General features: G+C 41.3%; 1 protein-coding gene across 12 annotated transcripts in view; it reads right to left on the reverse strand.

Moving 5' to 3' along the window:
* Positions 1 to 25,454, reverse strand: part of nedd4l (NEDD4 like E3 ubiquitin protein ligase) — a 42,061-nt gene extending 16,607 nt beyond the window's left edge. For 2 of the 12 annotated variants that reach the window (XM_087177427.1, XM_087177426.1), the window contains exons 1-8: positions 12,816 to 14,049; positions 7,366 to 7,416; positions 5,754 to 5,815; positions 5,235 to 5,337; positions 4,083 to 4,237; positions 3,276 to 3,411; positions 2,965 to 3,153; positions 2,726 to 2,803 (exon numbers count right to left, since the gene is read on the reverse strand). In XM_087177427.1, the coding sequence (XP_087033553.1) occupies positions 2,726 to 2,803; positions 2,965 to 3,153; positions 3,276 to 3,411; positions 4,083 to 4,237; positions 5,235 to 5,337; positions 5,754 to 5,815; positions 7,366 to 7,416; positions 12,816 to 13,937 (1,896 nt within the window). In that variant the 5' untranslated portion in view covers positions 13,938 to 14,049. The other 10 variants (XM_087177429.1, XM_023419467.2, XM_087177433.1 and 7 more) reach the window with 10 other exon arrangements.

Consider the following 25,454-nt stretch of genomic DNA (forward strand, 5'->3'; position numbering starts at 1 on the left):
GGAAATGTGTCATGTTGTGCAAAAATGTTTGGATAGGGATCTGTTTGAACAAAGCTAACCTCTGAAAAAAACAAAAAAACACAATACACAGTAGTATAAATGACTAAAAACTCTTGTGAGCCTTTCTACCCAAATGTAGTTGTTCATCAAAGTAATTCAGTGACAAAATGAGTCAGGGGACAGATACAGCTCATCCAAAGTAGTGTCTGGGAACTAAGAGGTATAAGACTGACAGGGTTTAAACTGTATATAAACTGAGATATTACCATAGACTCCTCACCACCTGAGACTGTTTGAGCTCTCGTTCTTCTGGTCTGGGAACTCTGCTGGTGGTAGACAACAGGGGAAGACTGTCTTTAGTTCACAGTATGTTATGTTTTCATTGCCAGGGTGGAAGTAAAGGGGCAATGGAGAGTGTTTGGGCAGTAGTGAGGGCTGAATGAGAAAAAAAAAAAAAAAATGATTGGACAAAGGGGGGAATTTTTATTCTCAAAGGAGGTGAGGAGTGACAAAAAGGGAGGAGATTCTTGTGATTATGGACCATGGTAGGAAAGTGCTGTGGCTGACAGTGTTAAAAAAGAAAAAGAGAGGACATCCACTGAAGCATACGCGCTGTGAGGTTGACAGGCAGCAGGAAGGAGCGCAATTCATTTGGCAAGAAAACGCTGTTGTGATTGGCTGACTCGATCACACAAAAGGTAGGTTAAGAAAAGTTTTAGGACTGTGGTGCCAGTAAGTTTTTGGATAGTAAAGTGGAAAGTGAATCAACTTTAATATTAAGACAGACAAAACAGAAGGAAAATCAAGACAGTCTGAGATGCAGAAGTTCTCAGGCTTGCATTTCCCTGTTGGAGGGAAGACACAGATTCTTTTCCCTGAACTGTAAATTCAATCCCCAGGCAACTCAGCATCTTTATTCTCAGCCCAAGAAGAAAAGCTACAAAAACAACAATCAGAGAAAACAGCTCTGTGTCCTGAAAATGTTAGAGCAGTGTTGAAGTTCACAGAAAGTTCACACAACGAGTGAGTTTCAGATAAGAACTAGAAGAAAAACAATCAAAAGCCCAGAAAACAAAACGGAACTTGTAATTTCTTTCAAGCAATCCAAAAGACACATTACATGCAGGATGACAATATCAGTGCAGTTCAGTCAAAACCACACATTTAACTATTTTGAAATTGAATGCTACCCTACAAAACTACTATGAAGCTTACATAAATTCAAATAGTGTCAAAGTCCATCAGTACAACAACCAAGTCATGTCATACTCACCACTTTGAATTTCTATTTTTTTTTTTTTTTTTTTTTTTTTTTAAACAGAAATACCAGTGTCATTCATCCATCAATTCCGGTTTTCCACATTTCCATCTTTTTCCAATCAATGCTGATCTTCCAACAATGAAATGGTAGACTTCTAACATTATAAGCTCACCAAGAATTTATTGTGAAAAAAAAAAAAATCTGTGTTTTGAGATGCATTCACGGCATCTCAAAATCGATCAGGAAAAATGGAAAAGTGAAAGTACAAGGATTCGTTGGTGAATGCAGAAGAGAAACTGAGAGCAGCAGAGTGGTGACTCTGTTGTACTGATGGAATAAGTGTTGTGGAAATGCACCCAATACTGAATTTATTAATACAACAGGTAAGCACAGAGGACGTTTTGAAATTGCATTAGCTGGGAATCAGGGGAAATGAGAAATACAAGCCTGTCTCTAACATGAGCCTGTTTCAAATAAAAGCCTGGTATCCAAGATGCAATCACACATGCAAAGAGCACCTATCCAATTACATACACATTTAATGTCATTAAGGGACTGTTTGTACTAACTAAATGCTTTCCTGAAGAACACTGTCTTTCAACTTCAATATAACCAATACTACCTTAAATACTAAATTGCTCACTAGACCCAGAGGAAAATATTAAACCCTGGGGAGGGAGCAAACTTAACTTAAATGCAGCTTATATTTTCCCTCCTATGTTTTCTTTATGAACCTACTGTTCTCCATTCCTGAGGGACTTCTCATTCAAGGGAAAGGCTGACATTGGCACCTGTACTTTTCCTTGGCTTAATAATGTCAAGCTCACCGCTGTGACTCAGTTGTGTGACAAACATCTGATTCAGATCTTGTGACAAAGTCAGTCGTGCTGAATCTCCGCTAATGCTATGACTCAGGACTCTCTGAGGAATATCTGAACTGATGTGATTCTGTTCTTAATCTCACTTCCCCTGCCATGGCTTTTCTACTGGAATGGTCAAACTGTTGGCACATAGCTTTGGAGCCAATGTTTCTACAATACATCAAACACAGCGGCAAGTGAATCACAAAGAGAATAAAGTCATAGTGGGAGACGAGGGGGAGGAAGAGGTGTGGTATTCCTACAGAGGCAAGAAGACACGGATGAACAGTGAAATCGAAGAAGCATAGAAAGCAGGAAGGAAAGGTGAGGAGGTAGCGACACCTGCCTAGTACGGACGAGTGGAAATTTTAAATGCGAGGAGGAACAAAAGCGGTGATTGTAATGTGTGGTACGCGGTCAAGCAGCAGTGAGACATGCCAACAGAGATGAGGTAAATAAGACAACAATACAAACCTGCTAAGGCAATCAGAGAACAAAGAAAAGGATGTTCACTACACTAGGAGTAACGTGACAAGGAAAGGGAGGAGGTGAAAGAAGAAAGCGGGCAGGATGGAGCGACATGTGGCAGTTCAGAAATATGTACCGTAAGAGGAGGAGGCTGGGCCTGTTCACTGACGCCATCCGTCATACTGGAAGAACGGAGTCTGTTTGACAGCTGGCTCTGTAATAAAAAAAATAGCAAGTGGAGAGTAAAAAAAATATTATAGCAAGCACTGGCTGTCTGACACAAAAAACACTTGTTTGATTTGACTGCCTACATGTCATTTAAATGTGGAGTGGTTTAGGGTTTGACTACTTAGAATTACAGTGTCCAAGTCTCACCTGAGCAGAGCTGGGCCCTGGCACTTCCCCGTTGGTATCGGGAGTGAGCGACAGCCTCAGATTCAAATCTTCAGCAAACTCCTGGGTGACAGGTGTTGGTGGGTGCTGTGGTGTCAAGATAGAGGAGGGACCAGGCAGAGACTGGGACAAGCTGTCATTAGGATCTTCTTCTGTGATGAGCTCCCAGGACTACATGAGCAACAGGGAGAGGGAATCATGAAACAATAATGTTTCAGTGACCGTATCACTTCAGACAGCTGTGACTCAGAACGTGCTTGTACTATATGTATGTGTATATTCTTCTTTCTCACATTGTCCATGTCCCTGGGCTCCAGGTGCTCGTTCTCTAGGTCTTCACTAATGTGGCGTCTTGAACGGAAAACACGGTGCGCTTCCTGATGGATCTGCCGCTGTTGATTGTCACTCTCAGTCTCTGAAATCACATCTCTGAGAAGAAAAAATTTCAAACAAAAAAATAAGTCTAAGTCACAAAATTACTGCTAGGAAATATTACTGCTACATAAATGAAAACCTAAAATTAAATTGATAGCCAAGGTAGTAGAATAGTAGAATTTTGAGTAGGCCAATTCTACCACCTCTCACACTGATTTCTACAAGCTCATTCTGACAGAGAAAGTGAATTTGAGGAAAAAATGAATTTTCCAAATGAATGGTCTGTGGGCTATGTGTCTATAAAGCTATAGTTGTGTCTCACTTGCATATTTTCTTGAAGGAATAATTTTGACATTTTGAGAAATATGTTAAATAACTTTCCTGCCAAGAGTTATAAAGATCTAAACGAAAATCAATGAGAAGTCGTTACACAAATATATTAAGCATGGCTCATACATGAGTTTGATGGTGTGCTGTAGTGATTTACCAAAGCATAGGATAAATAGAGTGAAAATATGGCTAAAATGATTCTGACCTATTGATTCATTCATACATACAATGACCCCTTAAACAAATGGCTTTATACAACTATGTAAGAAAATTTACACTTTTACTTTTAGGTGCTGTTCAGGTCTATAGTGCTGCTTTTGTGATGATTTATCATTAAACTAATGTAAAAAATATGTTTTAAAACTTGAAAACATAAGGAGGGAGATCAGGCGTACATGTTGGAGGGCCTTTTCCACTGTGTAGTGCGGTTGTTGTGGTTGACATAGTAAGTACGTCCCAGGTTGTCCACCTTCTCTTCCCAACCTTGGGGCAATGGGGGCAGCAGCTGCTGTGGTCGCTGGGAGCCTGAGTCCACAGACTCATCCCATCCCTGAAAGAAAAGTTTGCCATTTTTGACATAAGGTAGTATGAGTAACTCACTGGTAGCTCAGGACATAGATAAACAGATACTCCTGTGAGCTTGTCTGGTACACAACCATCAGCAAATGGTTTAGGAAGTGATTCAAGAATGGAAATACATTAAAGACGTAGGACTCACTTGTGGGTGGTTAATTTTTTTCTGAGTGCTGTGTTGTGGTTTGAAATGTTTTTGTTAACATTAACTGGTGTTTATTTTTGTGTAACAAGCTGCTGGCTGGCTGGGATATCTCTCCGACCACAGGATCTGAGAGTGAGCTAATGTTAGTGCATCGTGTCACTGCCTGGGTTGACAAATTTTAACTCTCCTTTAGGCAGACAGAGAAGGTGAGCATGGGAACAGGGCGTTTGTAAAGCTGGTGTAACACCCTATTTGTAAAGGAGAAAAAAAGAACTCTAGAGAGTGAAAAAGAGGATTTTTCACAGTGGGAACGCAAACTGAAGGAAGGTTAGCAGAGTGGCATTTAAGTTTTTCGTGCTTGCTAAATGTCACCTTATCTATAAAGCCTTACACCGTCTAGCACTCTTCCACAATCCATATGAAATCCACACTTGAACACACAGACACATGCAAGAACACAAAGCAAAAGAAGAGAAGCTTCTATTTCTCCAAATAGCAGGCCATATAGTAAATGGTTTTTCCAGACCCTGACCTGGAAAAGACTTTCACCAGATTCTGGCAGCAAGATGCTGCCTGAATTCTTAGAGAAAATAATACAAAGACGAACTGTCCTTTCTCTTCTCACTCACACATTTCTTTGAATCCAAAGCTGGACATTTACTTTCATCTTTAAGCTCTTTAAAACTGTGTTTTCTTTGCGTGGAAGGAAACAATAAAACTAGAATGTGGTTTGGCTTCAGGTTGTTATGAACAGGTCAAAGAGTCACCTTAGGTATAGCATATTCAGCAGTCACAACTAACTCACTGACAACAGCGGCCAACACCTTACCTCAGCCTCCTCTCTCAACTCTCCAGTCTCCTCCTCATGTCCTCCTTGCTTGGGCAGATAGGCCATCTTCAGACGCAGGTAACCCTTCACCCTGGACTTGTGACTGGAAGATAAACATCAGTAAGTATAGACCCACTAGAAAACAGTACATTAAAACCAGGTGACCTGCAGCCTCTGAGCCCCACAATGGGCTTATGCTTAGAAATATAGTGGGGGGGTTCCCATTTATTAGGCAGATGCTTAGAAATATAGGGGAGTTTCCAAACTGCCTACTAACCAGATGGTCTTTCAGCTGGAGTATTCAATCTCCACATGAACTTACCACTTTCCGCAGACATGACACCAGTCTGTATAGTGTTTCAAACCAAGATTTAAGTCACTGTGAGTTTAATAAACAGTCATTGTCTACTTGCTAATGGGGCAAAGCAGACACCACTCAAACTAAGAAGTTTCATTACTGGCATCTATTTTCACTGATTCCTTGTCACATCCTGTTTGTTACATCCAGTAGAGACTGACCTTCTGGGCCGCAAGAGGAAGTCTTTAAATGTGTAGGGACGCTCCATAGCAGGGTCCTCTGTCTGCAAATTAAATGGACGCATTTGTTGACAGCAATCAATTGAACACATAAGCAAATACAAATGTTGGGCAGTATCAAAATATCAGAGTCATGAGTTTCCAACACGGCTGCAACCCTCTGCACAGCCATCACATGGTCATTATGCAATGCTGAGCTTCTCCTGTTACATATTGAACAGCAGAAAGGTCTTTTGAAATTCACAGTAATCTCCCACTGCTGTCTGACTGTGCCAAACCAGTCCACACTGGCTACTCACCACATGTCGCTTTGTAATTTAACTAAATCAGACTGTCAGTTACCATATCAGACGTACAATCTTCAATGCAAGTTTTGTAACAAAGAAATAAATTATTAAATAAATTATTAAAAATAATCTCTCATCTATGTTTGGGCCAAACTGGTATGACGTTCTGAACATAATGCATCTAAATTGTTGAAAACACTGCTCTTAAAAGCTTGAAGCAACATGCACTCCAACTTATGTGTGGCTAATGCAATCCAGGACTTGAGTGAGGACATGAGCTGGCACAAGGTTTCATGCTGTATGGTGCATGAAACTGTGTTTGGAAACAGCTGAAGTAGCTCAAGCTTCCACAAGGCAAATGCAGCTACCAGATTGCTTCTGGTGAGTCAGCGAGGCTGACCTGATTCATGAAAAGTAAAGTAATATCCAGTAACTATGAATAAGACTGTGAATCCTAAAAACATGTAGTCATGCATAAATCAAACAAAATCAAAACACACCTAAAATGCAGAACACAGCATCTACACAAGCATAGAAGCAACTTACTCATGCTCAGCCAATTCGTTTAATGGCTTAAATAAGATTTTCAGCATTAGGCAGCATTAGCCACATCAGGACCAAATATTCTCTATCCTGTCCAATGACTTCACCTCTCAACGTGACTCAGCTGTTGCTTTTATCTGCAACTAATTCCCTGGCCCTGTGGGAGCCAAACAGGACATTAATAATTAACCCAAACACCTTTTACTGATATGCTTTTAAGGTTCAAACCTTAGACAGAACTTCAGAGAGCCACAATCAGTCTAACAGCACAGTGAGTAGAAGATGTGCTGCGTCAGAATGAGCTGTAGGTCGGTTTGTTTTAGCTTCAGGTCCTGTTCACTCACATCAAACATAAACTGTAAACTCCCAAGCAGCGCACACTGGTTCTGCATGTGATTGTTTTCAAAATCTGTTGTCCCAGAAGTCCAGTGTAAGTGTGTGAAATTGACAAGTGTAGTTGTGTGGTGTGTTTCCATTGGCTCTTGAGGGTAGCCCGCCCTCAGGACAGTCACCTCTGTTTACATTCTAGACAGCCCGCTGCCTATTTCAAACAAGGAGTGTGCTGTTTGATCACAACAAAACGCTGCTTGTGTGGCTCACACTTTCTCACACAAACACACTCTTTGGCTGACCTTGCCTGAGGTCAAACAGGCAGTGCAAAATTCAAGATAAGAAACAGCTGAGTATTCAAAACAGTCAGTCTGGCCACGCACGCACACACAGACACACACACACACACACACACACACACACAAATAACTCACCGGCAAATGACTGAGAGGAACATCAACTTGACCCAGGAAATCATCTCTGGTCTAGGAAAGAAAACAAGAAGGTCACCTTCGGCAGCTTAATTTTAGAAATGGCAGCTTTCTGAATCTGTCTGGGGAATACCAAAATTGCCAGCAAGGAAAGAGAGGGAAAAAACACAATGTTGAGGTGAATTAACTAATGCATCCCAAGATCCAGCAGCATTTTGTGTTTATTTCTCACAGACAGAATGAAAAAGACAAAGATTTTCATTTCATGGAGAGCCCCATCAAGGAATAACATCTAGCTTTATGATGAACACTTGTGGAGATCTGAAAATCTCAGATGGTTGCAGAACAGGAAAGCGCAATTATGTTTCAGCACTTTTGAGCAATTTCTACTTAATTTTAGTGAAAATATCAAGCAATATTTTCTTGTTTATATAGTTTATCAGGTGAAAAAGCTTTTATCTGTTTCTCTACCAATCAGTACAGATTTCCACAGGTGTCAAGGCACAAGGCTCAGTCTAGGGTTTTATCTATGGAGAGGCCTTTGGTATTACTTCATAGGAGAAAAACCCGTGATCCCAGCAAGGAAAAATAACATCCACTGCCACCAGATAGAAGCCAAGTCAGCCAGACAGAGGGAGAGAAGGATGAATGTGACAACAGGGAAGAATAAGGGAAGGTTTCAATTTAAGAGACCTGTATATTTGTTCAACCTTTTGCCAAAAGTAATGTAGACTGAGAGGAAAAGGGGGAGATTGACAGATAACTGAGCTGCACTGCTGCAGCCCCCGGGAGGAGAAATGATTACCTGTCCGAGATGGAAAAGCCCATTCTTGGTAGTAGCCTGTGTGTGGGACACAACTCATTTAGACAACAGGCGTTAACTAACAACAATGTCTATTTGTAGACACTGGTTTGACAGGAAAGGCTGTGTGGAAACAATGAATAATACTTCTGTTAGTCCAGTGTTTCTCACTTGAGATGTGGTCCACCTAGTATATGGCGCGACCAAGTTCATTCACGTCTATGTCAGCTCTTGAGTGGTCAATTGAATGAAGTGCACAGAGAGGAGTGCTTGCGGAGGGATAGCCCAATCTCACACTTGTCGGACAACACTGTCGACTCTCTTCTACAGAATGGATTTGTCCTAAAAGTCACTAGAGTTGTCACCAAGTACTTTTTTGAAAAAAGTCACTGAAGGGGTCTGAAAAATTGGTAAATCTAGCAACAAAAATCATAGGTCTGTGTGGTTGGTAGTTTCTTAAAACTATTTTCTTTGAGTACAGTATTTTACACTGATCTGATGTAAAAAGTGTGCAGCAGTCACAGTTTAATCTGATTTGTCAGAAGGAAATATAACAGCAGTGTTGGGGAGTGAGTGCACTAGGCTCCCACCACGGTTAACAGACCTGGAATTCAAAGGTGAAAGGTTACAAATGAGTCACATAAAAACACTGAGTTATTAATGCAGAGGCACGTAAACAGTCACAGTGAATGGATCTGACACACACATCCAACCACCTACACTCACACGAGACTCCTTCTTGGAAAAGCCAGAGCCACTACTGTGTGAATTACAGCGGTATCCGTTTTCATTTCCCAAACCAACAACCAGACAATTCATTTAATGCTTGCATAAGTCCAAAGAAATTCAAAACAGTGAAGCATAACGTTCATCTGAATTAGGGGAGAGCAACAAAAGCAACCTGGGCCACAGCATTCATATGACAGTATTATATTACGATCTTTCACATGTGCTGATCTGTAAACTACAGCGGGCATTTGCCAAGCACTTTATCACTTTATTTTGAAAAATATTGCAGAAATTTAAGTTTAAAATCATAATTAATGTTGCAAAGAATCAGCTGACCAGACTTTCAGTACTGATGAATCACTATGAGCATTTAATCCTTACATATTAAATATAATTTTCTACCTGATTTGAACATATGAAGCAACCCCATAGCTCTCAACATATGAAATAGGCAGTAGCAAAGGCAGTTTACTATGGGACACATGTAATCCTAGGACACATGGCTGTTTTCTGTCCTTAACCATAACAAGCATTTTAAGCTGTGGGTGTGTGTATGCGAAGGGATATAATTGCAGAGTCATCAAAGGGTCACAGTTGAGCCTGCAGCTGCCTCTCCCAGGGCCAAGTTACACTCAGAGAGGGAGGGTGCTACTAACGACCGAGAGAAGGAGGAGGGACGAACAGTCAAAGAGGCAGATGAAGGACTGACATAGCTGGCTACCCTTCTTGTAAAAAGTTAGAGGATAAAACACAAAAAGGTTACTTTGACCAAATCAACACTCTTACTTCTCACATACTTCTAGTTGTATGCAGATAGTTTTGGTTTTATGTATCAGTCTCATAAATTTCTGCCACTGTGATGGTTCACAGTGTAAGTGAGTGCAATTTAATTTTGTGATGCTCATAGCTATCTAGAAATGAAGCTTAAAAAACTAAACAGCAAAATCTCTCCCCAAAAACAATGTACCAGTACCTCAATAACCCACATAACACAGTATTAACAGTTTTCATGGGCACTGTTTATGAAAAGAGATGCTTTTTTTTTTTTTTTTTTTTTTTTAAATGTCCTTTTTCAATGCTGTGAGCCACACATATTGAAGTCCATTCACGTGTATTGGACCTGAACAAATAAAACCAAAACTATCAGCATCACTGAACACCACAAGTTGAAGATAACGTGATAAAAACTGGCAATGCTAACTGCAACTATAATGCACTGCTGTGAAGCTACATGAAGAAGTGGTAACAGACTGAGAGTTTATGATATAGAAGAACCTGGAACAAGTCCAGGCTGACAATGAGGTGTGAAAAGGTTGTCTCACCTACTCAACAGTCTCCATGCTGACACGACTGAATTACAATGCCGTGCAACTCTGAGAGATCAGAGCTGACAGAGAAAAGCCCTTCATAACAATAGCAACTTGAATCCCTCTCACATGCTACTGGACCAAAATAAAAAGAGAAAACCCCCATCCACAATCCTGTCTCTGGGATTGTGGATGGCCCAGTGGCCTGCAAAAGCTCTCTAAATGGCAACTGGGGGCGTCGAGGCAGGGCTGTCATGAGGGCATGGCGCAGTGGCATAGCTGTCTGCAGCTAGTCTGGCTGGCTGGCACACACACACACAAACACACACACACGTAGTATCCCATGCAGGGCTTTAAAAAGGGGCACTCCAACTCTAGGCCACCAGTTGGGGAAGACCTGTCATTATAGTCTAAATGAGGATTTCCTTGTTGCATGAGAAACGGGATGCCCTGGGGTAACACAACACCATGTGTTTTAAAATAAGGCAAAGGAGTAGCATATACGGCTTACGTGCTCTCAAAAATATGACTAAAATATGTCAAGATTGCGGATGCATTAGTGGAGAGCAGCCAGTATTGGCAAGTCAGTCACGTCATATCCTCAGGTCTCCAACTCTGTGACTGACAAAAACAAAGAGTTATTTTACCAACTCTAACATTCATAACATTCGGTTTCAAGATTAGCAATGCTTAGCATAATGTGAATGATGCTTATGTCAAACCTTAATGGTTAGAAAGGCATTTGTAACTGGTTTATCAGAAATATTATTCACATGATAGAAGCTGGCACATCACCATCTTCATGACACGCAGAAATTTTAGAGACCGAGATGAATCCTTAGACACTCTGAGACATGCTACAACAAAATTTATCACTTGTCCTTATTGTGACAAATAATTATGGTGCACAATTTGTGCTGTGTTTACATTCAGTGTTTCTCGCAAAAAGGCATTGTGTGTAACCTGTTTCCAAAGCTGATAGTTTGAATATTATAAAACTTGCATTGTTTACATCTATGTTAACTTGCTCCAAGTCTTCTTCTGCACTGCCTTTCCTGGTGCATTGCTGCGTATCTTGGTGTATTACAACCACCAGTTGATCACAGGAGTAACATGTCATCCGTGTGCATATATGCTGCTAGCGTTCAATTAGTCCACCAAGTACATTTAAGTTTGATTCATTATAATTCGCTGGTTTAGCACAGCAGTTCCAAGCCCCCCCAAGGGGTAGCAAGAACATTTTTGAGGTTGTGAGATGATGAGAAGCAGAAGCATATATTTCTGCAACACCAATTGCAGACTTTGCAGGAAATATCTGGAAAGTAAACTTGCTCTAAAGTCTAAGAGCAGTCTCCTGGCAGCAAATTCTTTATGAAAAAACTACTGGGAATAATGATAATACAGTTAATGACAACTCCATAACTTAAATATATATTGTATATTATTGTTATTTACAGCTGCAACTTAAGATTTCAGTTTATTATCAAAGTTTAAAATTAAGGAAAAAGATGGTTTAGATATTTTTCTACTGCAGAAAAGTCAAATATATAGAGCGATCTAAGAGGCAGCTTGTGAGAAGTAAATTAGGTAATGACACCATGATTATGAAAGTGTAACCTTTAGATCTGTGTTGCTTCCAAAGGTTGAGCACAGATGAGCAGAGAGTTACATCAAAAGACTTCAGGCTTTCAGGAAACACTGATGCAGCCCGTGAAACTTCTTGATCACAGTTTGGGCTGTAATGACATCTTAGTTCTTAATCACTCACAGAGCAGCTGCGAGGATATGGATCCATACCAGTCTAGAGCCAAAGACGACATGCCGCCTGCCCACTCTCAAAATCAACAACCACGCTCGAAACAGACTAAAGATAGAAACAGCCAACTCTCAAAGAGCACTGGCTGTAGTTAATGGTATTACTGAACTTATGTGTCACATTTCTGTGAAACAGAAGGCAACAAGTGCATTGGGGGAAATTATCCATTCATCCATAAGCCTGTCCCTGTTTTCCTTTCATGATTGAATTGGCTGATGTGTGTAAAATTTCAAATGCCTGTGGTTGTTAAGTGAAAGAAAGCCAGTGTGTGTGCTTTAGCTCAGAAACCATGTCTAAGCTTTTCACTTCCCAGAATGTCACCACCCTCTTCCTGCACCATACGGATCTCTCCTCATCTGAGCTGGATTCAGTAAGTGAAATACGGGAAATACCAGCAACTCCGCAAATTAGATGTGAAAACTACAGACATAGTTTGAATAGGTCACATAGCATAAATTTCACTCTGCTTATGTTCCAGTTGTTATGTCCATGCCCCTACTGCCTAATGTTTCTTTGCCCACAGTACAAATGAGCTATTATACATTCAACTAAATGTCATATGAGTGAGATGATCCTTCCACTACTTGTTGTATTTATTTATTATTCATTCTGAAATGGATTTCTTCACCATTAAGACAACACTGAAAATTTTGTGTTGTGTTTTTTTATAATTCTAACACAAACCATGGAGAAACACAGCTGAATCTTTTTTTCCCCATTTAAAAACTTTTTCACCCAACATTTTAGAGACAGGCTACTGCAGGCAACAGTACTACGAAACTTTCCCAATAATCTTTACCTTGGGATTATTCCTCGTCGAATCATTGCCAAGACTCACATCCTGATCTCCACCTCCACCCGGGGTAAAATATATCTTGAAATGAGGCTGCCTTCTAGGAGTATCTCCACTGATTTTGAAAGTACAACCATTAGATCGGTTTCTTGCTTCCATCCTCTGTGTCTCAGTGTCTGTTTGGGTCTCCTCTGTAGCTTGGCTCTCTGCGCCAGTTTTCTGATGTTGATTCTCCAGGAACAGCCTCTGATGAGATGAGCTTCTCTCCAGTCGAATTCTGGGGTAACGCACCACATGGCTACCTCTTGAGCTGGCAGAGCCAACATCTGCACAATCTTCCTGTGATGCAGCAGCTTGTTGCCTGCCCTGGCTCTGATCCTGGTTCTGGTTCTGATTTTGCTGGAGCTGAAACACTAGTCTCTGTGTTCCACCATTAACATCTGAGCAATGGTCCAAAGCCTGCTGCTGGACAGACCAGCCAGTACCACCATAAGGGAGGATTCTGAAATGCTGGACATCAGAACCATCAGGAGAGTTCCTCTGGATACAAATTCCACCAACACTGAATCCAGATTGTCCTCTGTTATACATAGCATGGCCATTTGAACCAATACTAAAAACCTTGCGTTTGGGCAGGTTCGGCTCTGTCAGAAAAGTTTGAGAGTTTAAAGATTCTGGGCTGTAGTATGGAGGAGGCGGCTGTTGAGGAACATCTGTTCGGATCTGTGGCTCGCAATAGGCAGGCGCTGGTCCTGGGGGAGTATAACAAGGTGGTGGGACATCATCAGCATGGACACTGGAATCTCCATTACTTGATCCATTGGAACGCTGGAGGGAGATGCGCATGGAGGAGCTCTTCGTGGGCCGTGGGTCTGTGTAGGCGGCAAGCTGGGGTATGAACATTGAGGAACTGCGTTTAAGCGAAGGCTCCGTGCGCAAACCAAAAGCTCTTGGTGGGACGTGCTGCACAGCTTGCTCCTGGGAAGGCCTTGATACCGGAGGTGGCTGCATGCGCAGCGCTGTGACCACGTCATTGTCTCCCTGCTGCTCCTCAGAGTCTCCTTCCAGTATCTCCGGGGCTGTGTTACTGCGGCCTGAGCCAAAGTACAAACGCAGACGTTGTGCCATTTTCACCTCACGTCCCACAGCTCCTGTTCCCTCACACTCTCTCTCTGACTGGCTCTTTGGTTCTCTCCTCTGGCTCCTGTCTCTGTGTCTTAGTGTCGCCCACTTCTCTCCTTTGGCTGGCTAGATGACTGATCCCCTTTTTTCTTCCACTCTCTCTCGCCCCCCCCACCCCCTCCCACCCTGTCCGAGCCTCTTCCACAACTTTCCTTCCCACAGTAAAACTGTACGGAGGAAAGAAGTCACACCACAGAAACTACACAGCCACTGCAAAAGAGCTGACAACTTTACACTACGCACTGAGAGGAGTGGCAGAGTGAAGGCTACAGAGAGGAAGGGTGAGGGGGAAAACAAAAATAAAGAAGAAGGATCCCTGTATGCTGGACTCTTAGCACTACCAAGCACTAGCGACAGACAGCAGAAATAGCCTGAGCCCAGTGACGGCCAGCATTCCTGACATGATTGGATAAGAGAGGCCGGCGCTCCTGGTTTCCGAGGTGACAGTGGGTTGCCCGGCAGTCATGTGACTACAAATGGCCCCACTACCTCCTGTTACAACCTCATGCTGCCCTCAAGTGCCAACTGGCCCCCCTGTACATCCATCCCTCCATTGACATGCAAACCCCTGCCCACTTATCTACCTCCACACCTATCATAAATGTCCTAGCCACACACTGTCTGGCCATTTTCAACCTCAATAACTTACCTTTCCTAAATTAGACATCACCTACCCCTCAATTCTACCCTTTACTCTCCTAAAGAAGGAGAGAGTAAAGCGTACAAACACACAAAATATCACATCCATATCCTCTTTCAACAGGTTCACTGGTCACAACATGATGTCAAGATCTTCTTGTTAAATTACCTGACAAAAACCACTTAAAAGCCAACAGTCCCCCCAAAAAATGGAACAACAAATCCAGAGGACAAATTGAGCCTTGTTAGTTCTCTCAGCTTGGAAACAAAAAAGAAAAAAATATACAAGGAAATTGTTGCTAAAAATGGACCAGAAAAAAGGCGGCAGCAGAGTGGGGAGTAGAATATCTGACAGATTGCAGCTTTGATAAGGCAAACAGCAGATCCCTCTCTGGGGAAAGATATCTAAGTCTACTTCAAACAGAAAAGACATTCGCTGTCTCCCATACACAGCCAAACACTTAACTGTCTGGTGGTTTTATAGGCCACTCTGTTTGCATCCAAAAACCGCCCAAGATACGACTCAGCTGTCATCCTAGTCTGCAATGCTGAAATGCTGATGCTTAAGCACTTGTAATATGTCATTTGGCCAGAGTACAGGGTAAAACAGAGAGAGATATTTCAATTACAAACTGTACATTCATGAGAGAATGCTTTATACTGCAAGACAGTTAAGTGATTCACCAGTGCATCAGCATGTGAAAAAGGGGGTTTCAGGCTACTTTCCCCTAAGGCCAGAGTTAGCGGGGGAGTTGTCCACCTCCATACAAAGAACTGAAAACCCCCTATGATAATTTGGCATTTCACAGATATGTAATCCAAAGTGGCTGCCTTGTTCAAACTTCTATGACTGATCTGACTTATGGATTACCCTCAAAGCGTCACCTCATCTTTATCAAAAAGCAAGCAGCAACAAGCTGACAGCTAGGCCACTGATGTTGAACCACATTTGGAAAAAGAAAAAAAGGAGTGGCCATGAACAAAACAAATCAAAACTCTGCATTGTGGACAAGAGGGCATCAAGGAGGCATGCGATATTGACTGGAGACAGAGAAACAGTCGAAAAGGAAGAGACTGTAGTGCAGGAAGAAATCACGGATTGGCAGCCACTTACACTTTGTGATGACACACTGCCTACAGTGTTAAGCACAGTCAATAAATGTGTGTGTGAAATGTTATGGAGAATGTTCTGTATAAAAGAAACAAAATGCCAATGTGTGGTCCAATGGCAGCAAGCCCAGCTTGCCAAATGACATAACATGCCTGCTTTAAACAAAGCATTTCACTGTACTGTAAGCCTATTCAACCTATTTCTTTACATTGTATCTTAACTTTCAGTATCATGGTTAGTTCTCTTTTATTTTGTAGGGTCTTACATTGGATGACATTTAGGGTATCTAGAGCATCAGTATTTAACTTCAAGTACGTAAACCTAATCTTTCATATAGGTGATAGCACAAACTTAGTCAATCTTTCATCTCATCTGACAAATAAACCATAAATTGATGGATGCAAGAGAACAAGCAGCCGCTTCAAAGAAATACTGGTCAGTGGTGGAGGAGCTGCCTTGGCATGCACTTAGAGATAGACAGAAAACCACCTCCTCAGACATATAAGGAGAAGACGAGGCTTGAGGCTGCCTGTGCTGTGCTTTCTTGTGTCATCCCCTTCTATACTGCAACAGAGAGCTCCCACTGTACTGAGGGGAAAAATTAAAGCTGCCCTTTTCATAGCGGGCTGAGAACTAGCAATTCCTCTCTGCAGAGACGTGTTGAACATGCACACACAACAAAAACCAGTGTATGCACTGATTTTAGCAGTACATGAAACATGCAAATGAGTAAATTATCAGGAAAACTACAGACTTGGATGTTACAAAAAGATACTAAAATCTTTCATTCTTCCATGATGGTCCTCCATGCATAAAAGCGGTAGTTCTGAACCTGTGAGGAACAGACAGAATGTGCCTTATTCAGCCAAGAAGACCAATTCTGCGTTGGGCCACATCCGCTGTTTGTATTTTTAATGAACACTAAACTCCACATCCAGACCCCCAGAGTTACCATAGAGAAGCCATAAAAAAACAAACACCATCACAGTCCTAAATCCCTTTCAGGGAAGCCTTTTGCCTCTTCCACAGAACAATGTCTTCATTATGTCAACAACCACTTCACATTGCTCTGTCAGCTCTGAGAATGGTTCCCCGAGGTGAAGGTTATACATAAGCATGAATTAGGGAATTGATTATCACGACCTACTTGTACTATTTTTAATTGCTGCAACACTTGACAATTGTGCAGATATTAAATCTAGTTGTCATGGCAACTGAGGGCCTACAACAGGCTTAATTTTACATGTCAAGGAAACTAGTGTTCTCTTCTGTGAGCGAAATCTGAGAAATCTGACATGAGAGGAATGTGATAGTTGTTAATGGGCTACAGTCTTGAAGCACAGCAATGAAACTAGGAGACAAACAAGCCATAGACCGCATCTGCCCACTTTTCCTCAAAGTGTACAGCAATGTATTTCTCTTGCTTGCTTGCCATTTTGCCCGAGCCTGCAGCTGACACCCTGTGATATCAACTCTGGCAATATGTCAGAGAGATGAAAATTGTGAAGACACGGGGGTACAAATAAAGTCAATACAATTCATTCAGGTTGATGATGATCCCTGTGGTGAAATGAAAGCAGAACTATTCAAAGAAACTGGCTGAGATTGAATATAGGTGTGTTGAAATATCAGTTTAAAATTATCACATTTTATCTGGTGGTACATTATTGTCTTGCAATAAATGAGACTAAACCATAAAGAGAAAGTTCTGATGGAAAGCCGATCATAGCGAAAGAGAAGAGAGAATGAGATGGTATCAAGACAAATAGTTCCCAAATAGTTTACAGAAGAAGGAAATTGCACGAAATGAATTAAAAGAGGCACGAGGATCGTAGTGGGTGGAACTTAATAAATCAACTTCTGGTGAGAGCTGTCAAAACATGACAGACTGAAATTAAAAATACTGTGTGATATAAGCAACAGAGGGAGTGAAGGGTAAGAGGTTATGAAATGTGAATCTTACCAATCGGTTCTCATCAAACACCTCAAAGAGTAGCCTGTGATTCTGCGGACACACCTGTGTTGGCAACAAAACAACAGGGGAGATGTTACAGCAGCCATCCATTGGTTTTGTGGCATACAAAGCCAATGCAGATGTGTATGCACACAAATACTTGAGTAGGTAACTGCCTGCTCACTTTTGCATCACAATAATTCAAAACTAGGAGTGGCTAGGAGGTGAATAAACACTATATCCTTATGACACAGGACTGAACTATAATTCATTTATGAATAACTAGTGAGGGAAAAAAACATACACATGCAGCTAAGCTTGTAAAGTCTAATATGGTCTGTCTGATTACAGTGGTGGAGGAGGTTGACTCAGCTCTCAGTTAAACTACAACCAAAGATTAACAGCACTAACACCACCTCTAGAGTAAACATCTGCACTAACAGACTGTAATAGGGAAGGATACTGTGAAGACAGAAGATTTCTCAAAGTATACAAAGAATTTTAAAAATTTGAACTCACTCTGAAGTAGAATTCCTCTTCCATTTGGGATTGAGGGTCTAAAACACAAGTATAGACGTGGTTAGATAATAAATTAAAAAAGTGTGTATTAAAGCACAGTGAACATCATCATTAGTTGACAAAGTAAACAGAGCAGATGTATGAAACCTATCCTACTAAGGGTGAGAGAGGAGAACCCAAGTGAGAAATTAAACTCAGTCTTGTGCGTCAATGATCCTCTTACGTTGTTAGAGGAAGTTTGTAGCTAACAACATGTCCCAGTGATTGGCATTAGGCCCTAGATTAACAGCCATGAGGATTTTCAACCACTTTCTGGATGGATCAGCTGCACAGACACTCTCAATCTGCCTCACACATTTGATATTTTATTGGACTGTGAGCTATGTGACACTTCTCATTAAAATTCCTTCTGTGATTGAAATGACTTAAACACTAGAATGTCAATGAAGTCTTAATTTCACAAGTCACTCTGATTAATAAACAATTTACGACATTTTATGGCAGCGATAAAATAACATCTCTGTTAAAAAAAACTGTTGAGACACCAGAGTTACAGATGAACCCTCTGCCCTTTGACAATCAGCCAATTTAACACTTAAGTCTGTCAAATTCTCCTTGAACAAATGATGACTGTATCCAGAAAATTATGCCATATATCAACGTTTGGCAAATGCTCAGGGTAACTTCTACTTACTGGTATTCATCTCAAGCTGGCTCTTCTTTTTTTCTGTCATATTTGCCATTATTTCTCATGCCATTTCGCCACAAGCCAAACTCTTAGCTTGAACAACAAAGATGCCATCAAAGGTGTCCCACTTAAAGACACATAGAGCCCACAGAAGAAGCAAGCAGTGATGCTTCTTTTTCTGCTCCACATAGCAGTGCATTGTCAGCTATTTATATCCTATAAGGCAAGCATGGCCACTGGCAGCATATGTCTGCCTGCATGGAGGCCTGAGCTGCCTGACTCCAGCAGAGGGTTGGCTGCCAGTTACATGTAGCTAACAGTAGCTACCAGGATAGGAGAAATTTACAAAGAAATAAGGAGCTGCTTGCAGAGTCAGGCTACATAATGGTGTCAGAAGCAGAAACAGTGTGATGGAAGTTTCAGGTCTACAATGCAAATGTGTATTTCCATAAATCCTCGCCGTGGGCAGTGAATAACGTAGTGCAGAACTATTTAGACTGGATTTTCAACCACATATCCTCTTGCATTCCACAATGTTGGCGATGAATATGGACATTTTGTTCAAAATCACATAGTGTTCACAGTAATAGCAAGTAATAGCTCCCCCTGCTGTGAACAGCTTTCCACCCTAAAATAGGCCACTGGGGGAAAAGAGCTTGCCCAATGTCTCCTTCTAGATTCTCCTAAACAGGAACAGGAACAGGAAGCACTGCCTTCTGGTGCCTTCCTTTGGTTTCCCTCTTTCAAGAAGATATGATTGCCTTAATTTGAAGGAAAGGTGGTGGTAGTGATGGGGGTGGGATTAGAATGATCTGGTGATCTCAAACCAGAGAGCGAACAAAGTCACCATTTAGGTGGCTGTACACTAAATGTGAGGTGCACGTGTGGTAGGAGATTACAGTGGCAGTAGTGGCCAGTATGATACAGTGCAAACGCAATAGAGTTATGTTTGAAACAACAAGATCCGTGCAGAACACAGGAGGGAGCAGCAATATGCAACTTAGATCAAAGCGACCATTTACCTCAGGACTTACCTTTTTAATGGTTTTTGTTTGGACTAAGGCAAGCTCTCTGTTTTCATCCGCAACATAGAGGGAAAGTTTGACATAAGGATCGCTGTAGAAACAAAACAGAGGAATAAAAAAACAAAAGTCAGTGGTGAAAATTTAAAATGTAAAGCTACAAATCTGCTCCTCACAAGCTAAGTGCATTTCAAAATATATACAGGTGGTATTTTCCTTGGTGTGGACAGTACTATATTTCAGCACTGATACCAAAACAGTTACAAGGTTATTATATTCTCTCTCTCTCTCTGTCTCTCTGTCTCTCTGTCTCTCTGTCTCTCTGTCTCTCTCTCTCTCTCTCTCTCTCTCTCTCTCTCTCTCTCTCTCTCTCGTGTGTGTGTGTGTGTGTATATATATATATACACACACACACACACACACACATTCTTTTTTTCAATACTTTGTATTAAGACACACTTTATGCCCATTTTGTACAACAAAACAGCCTAGTGTGCCAAACCTTACTTAGTCCTATATTTAGTCTAACATCATATTAACTGTGGCCACAGGTTCCAGAGCACATATTGCCAGGTTACACTTTACCACACCGCTTGTTTTCAGACCTGAAATCTGAGTCTGACGAACACCCCAGCAGATAAAAAAAAGCTCGCATTTGGGTATTGTGAGATAAGGCTGTAATGTCTTATTGACAAAGTGAAGTGCTAAAAATAGAAACTGAAAAACATTTTGAGGTGACCGTGCAAATAGTAAGCAGAGTGTTTGTGACTGTGCTATTTTAAAATGGCCAATTGGTTTATTTGAAGGTGCTGACAGGGTAGAAATCACCAGCAAGTTCTGGATAGAGACGCAGAGCTGCACTATTCACCAGGCTGAGCAATTACCCCACTGATCCCAGTCCCAACAGGCCACACGAGGTACAGTGTCAGGTTATTGCCTTTCCAAAAACTCCCTTTGAAGAAAAACATTGACTTGGTACATTCTAACATAATACCTTCTGCAATTAAACCAAACCTGGTTATCAAAGTTATCACTTCTACAAATGTGATGTTACTTGTTCTGTTCATAATTTTTACAGTTACACATCATATATATGTATATCTATATTGTCTGTATTCTGAGCTCAATAATGCCATTTTTGTTCATCATAGTATACCAGATTAAGTCAAAAAGACTTATTTGTTTAGGAGGGTTCCTTACTGACTCAAATGACTCAGAAGAATCCAAGTCTAAATTTCTAAATGCTTCCTTTCTTATCTCATCTTAGGGTACACTGGACCATCCTTTATTAACATTTAAAGCAATGCCAATTCCAGGTCAATAACTGCAATAGCTGCATAATTACATAGCCCAGTGTAAGTGCAGTTGGATTCTCTTAGGACTGTGGTTGTCTTTTCCTGAGCCCTTATGAATTCTCCTTCACAATTTTCCTTGACCTCATGATGTTTTCCATCGAAGTCAAGGAGAAGTGGACATTTTTTAGACTTTTCACAGAAAAATAAATGATTACAGTGAATGCTCTGAATGAATAATGGAAGGGAGATGACGACAGAGAGCAGGTTGTGCTCAAGTACTTCAATAAAGCTACAGCTAATGTGATATTGTACACATCTGCAAGTACATGAGGGTCCACTCTGGTCCACATGATGTAAATTTCATCATCAGAGGGTGTACATCAGGCTCTGAGGAAGATGTCCGTCATCGGTGGTCCACAAGGCCACTAGACAACAAGAGCACCAACTACACATGTGCTCCTAAAAATAGGCTAGAGACAAGTATAATAAGAACAGCTATACATCTGCGGTGTCCACAGGTGTCCATGTGCGTGTCTGCATGGGAGTCTAATTAAGGCCTAAGTGGATAGCAAACTCCAAGGGAAGTCATGGTGTTTAATCTGCCCGACTCCTGCTGAGAGCTAAACACAACGTGTTTGGTCTGATCTGACCACACTGTATCACAGTGCATATCATGTACAATTTTCACTGCTGGAAGAATTATTTTTAATCATTTGGTCTATCAGAAAAGTCTTGCGTTTTTTCCCCCCAATAATGATAGACCAGGAAAAATCACAAAATTCTCACAATTGATAACCTGAGTCATCAAATATTTGGCATTTTGACTTTAAATGATTATATGCCAATCAACAAATTGATTAACTGACTAATCAACTGTCTTCTTCAGAAATGACAAAGGTTACCCATAAAGCTTAATTTCTCTGTCCTTTTCTGCTCATCTACATTGTGCCCTGAGATAACTTTAATCAGTGTACTGTATAAACATAATGTAACACATGGTGTTTCTCCATTGTGGATGTAAAACAGCAAGCTGCACGCTAAAAGAAGAATAGAGACACATCCACCAATTCTTCACACCAACACATCTTTCAATATTCCCAGATGACACCAAGGCAGTGAAATTTTTCCCTATGCTCTTGGTGAGACAGCAGTGTTGTGTGTTTCATAAATGACATTTTGATTGCAGTGGCTAGACTTAACACACAAGGCTAGAAATTCAATTTGAATCGCATTTCAAACTAAAAACTATGAATGTGTTTTAAATCTGACTTGCCATAATCAATTTTCCATGGGATTTTTTTTGCCATCCAGACTTGATATAAGCAGTAATCTAATTCCAGTACGGATATAGCAAAAATTAGATTTGGCCTGCCAGTTGGAGCGCAGCCTTACATTAATTCTAAGGAGACAGCTGAGAGGGAGGAAAGGGGCAGAAGAATTGGGAAATATCAAAAAATGAGCTGCAAACACCCCCCCAAAAAAACTGCTGTTGCTTGATTGCTAATTAACATCTGCAGAAACCCCACAGCCTCTAATTGTGTGTTTGTATGGTTCTGTGATGTGCTGTGACTAAACAAAAACAATGGGCCTACTGTTTCTCGGCCGCATCGAGACTTCTTCTTGTCTCCTTCCCTCTATCAACAAAAAACCTACTCAGGGAGGCAGACAGGCTACTTCAGGTCAACAGTGGGAGATGAAAGCTAGCATAGGACGTCAGATTTAAATGGTGGCTCGATCCACTTGTTGTTTGCTTGCATGAGCGTTCCTTGGGCTTCCATCAACACCTCACAAACACAACAAAAACAAAACCTCAGGGTGTTTCAATTAGTCCAAAATAATAGAGCAGAACACAACAGAACAAAGCTGTTGTATTACAGAATACAGCAGCAACAGGAACAGCTTTGGAGCAAAAAGCAGAAAAGAACAAGCCAGCACTGTTTGAGCATCTTATGAGGGGACAGACTGCCAAGTCAGCACTGTCTCCTGTAGCCACACATCGAGACCTCATTCAGTGATTCTTCATTACAGTTCAGTTTTCGCCTGAGCCAGGCTGAGCTGTCCTGCCAGCAGGGTATCAGGATGCTAACACATGCACTCTGGCATGTGAGTAGCTCTCACACAGCACAAACATGCCAGGCTCTTTCTTTGACAATGTCTACTTCTTCATTGCCCAGATACAATGCATTACCATAAGCAACAGTAGGAGCAGTGTTCAAATTTAGATGAGATTTAATCAATTTTGAAACATTTCATGCCAGAAAAGAACAAAAAAAAAATTCCTGTAAATGCAGTTTTTCCATAACTGCATTAAAATAATTAAATTCTGATTGTATCAGTAAAGCTTTTCTCCAAATTGTTGGAGTAACATCTACATCTATCCTTGAAGCTGCCCTTGCTTGCTGTTTACCAGCAGAACTTACTGATGAGCATACAGTTAAAAAATGATAATAATTGTGTGATTGTCACATCCGTCTCAGCAACCTTCCTTGACACCTCCTCCACATCTCATTGTGTCTCCTAAACCTGTTGTCACTTCCCCAGTGTCCCTCTACCTCCCTGTCTATGTGTCTGAGTGGAAGCAGGTGTGCTGGAGTCAGAGCAGAGCCGCACCAGCTGCACCTCATTGCCATAATCAAACCCTCCACAAGTACCCAGCTCTGCTAATACTGCCACCCTGCCAGATCATTGCCTCTGCTTCAGTCAGCCTATGCTTTGAGTTTTTCTGTTACTTTGCAAGTTGCTATTCTGCTTAAGCCCGTCACCTTTTGCCTATATCCTGACCCTCGTCTCCTCTCCTCTGCAGTTCTGTCTCCAGCCCCTGGGTCCTCATTTTTATCTCCCTGGTTCCCCTCATCGCCCTTGTGTTTCCTTCTCCCTGCTCTGCAGCTCAAGCCTCCACCATCTCATCAGTCTTCCCCCAAGCCTGGTCTCCACCATCATCTCCCTCACCATCTTCCAACATCTAACCTGCTACAACTTGCCAGCCTGTTCTGAGCAGTCCCTATGATGTTATTACTGAAATACCTCAACATTTGTTTGATTTACATTGTTGTGTACAGACTTATTCAGGTATTTCACTTCACCTCTCAATTCAGCCTTCTAAGAATTCGCTTTTCAAAGGGGGGGAGCAAGGTAACTTCTGGCACTGAATCATATGTGGATTCTTTTGTGTATTTTTTGACAAGCCTAAAAATTTATTGTACTCTTGTCCTGTACACCTGATTAGCTACCCTAAAGCCTCAGTGTCATTGTAAGCTATGTCTTTGAAAACAATGGCTGCCTATGACTTCCTGAATCTGCGGCAGAAAGGAGGTTCTGACTGTTGGCATGTACATGAATGGGTTTAGTCATCAAAATTATTTCATTTTCCATTTTAAAACATGAACAAAATGCTGCCTGACTCAGCAATGGCTGATGGTCACTCATTGTGTTATTAATTTATCAGAGAAGTAGGTAATTATAATTAGGAGAGCAGAAGTCAAAAAATAACTAAACAGATACTTCAAGTACACCTCCATGAGGGCTATTATACAAAGTCACATAAAAGCTGTAATAACAGTGGGTTACACTGAATCGCACAAGAGGAGAGGTCCGACAGCACGAGACAAAGGCCACTTGATAAACGTAATGCAAAAACCATCAAAAGTTTATTATCTCTTCCCACATGAGAAAATATGTATAATATTTAGTCAAACACTTTATCTAGAAAAACTAATAGAAGTTGGTTATGAAAAGGATAGCAGAGGCAGGTAGGTAATCATTGATTAACACTTGCAGTTCAAGGTCTTTGTAAGTAGAAGGAATGTAATGAAACTGCATAACACTGTATGCTCCAAGGTTGAAAGAACAGGCTACAGGAGACCCTCTAAATTAAAAAGAAGGATGCTAAATATATAGATATCCCTGACGAATCCACATTGTTGACTGACCTGATTGTTGTTATAAGATTACAAAAATGTCACCTTTAGAGTGCCAAACACAAGCAGAAAATATGAGCCTGGTTTGGCAAGAAGATGTGCAATGTTGGAGGCAGGGCCAGTGCACCTGAACTCAAGCAGTCAAGTGTCCAAAGCAGATGCACCGACCAGAACACACTTCTCACAATGATGACATGAAAGTGGTATAACGGGACAACTACTAAGAAACCTCTGATGAAAACAGCATTTTGATGCTCACCTGGCTCCAATGATGTCTTTCTTCGCCAGATCGATTCCTGCAATAACCTTAACCCGCAG

This window comes from Seriola lalandi, unplaced genomic scaffold (genome assembly GCF_002814215.2).
Source record: "Seriola lalandi dorsalis isolate HSWRI2012SDOR001 ecotype SW California unplaced genomic scaffold, Sedor1 jcf7180002054606, whole genome shotgun sequence".
In the NCBI taxonomy this organism is placed as follows: domain Eukaryota; kingdom Metazoa; phylum Chordata; class Actinopteri; order Carangiformes; family Carangidae; genus Seriola; species Seriola lalandi.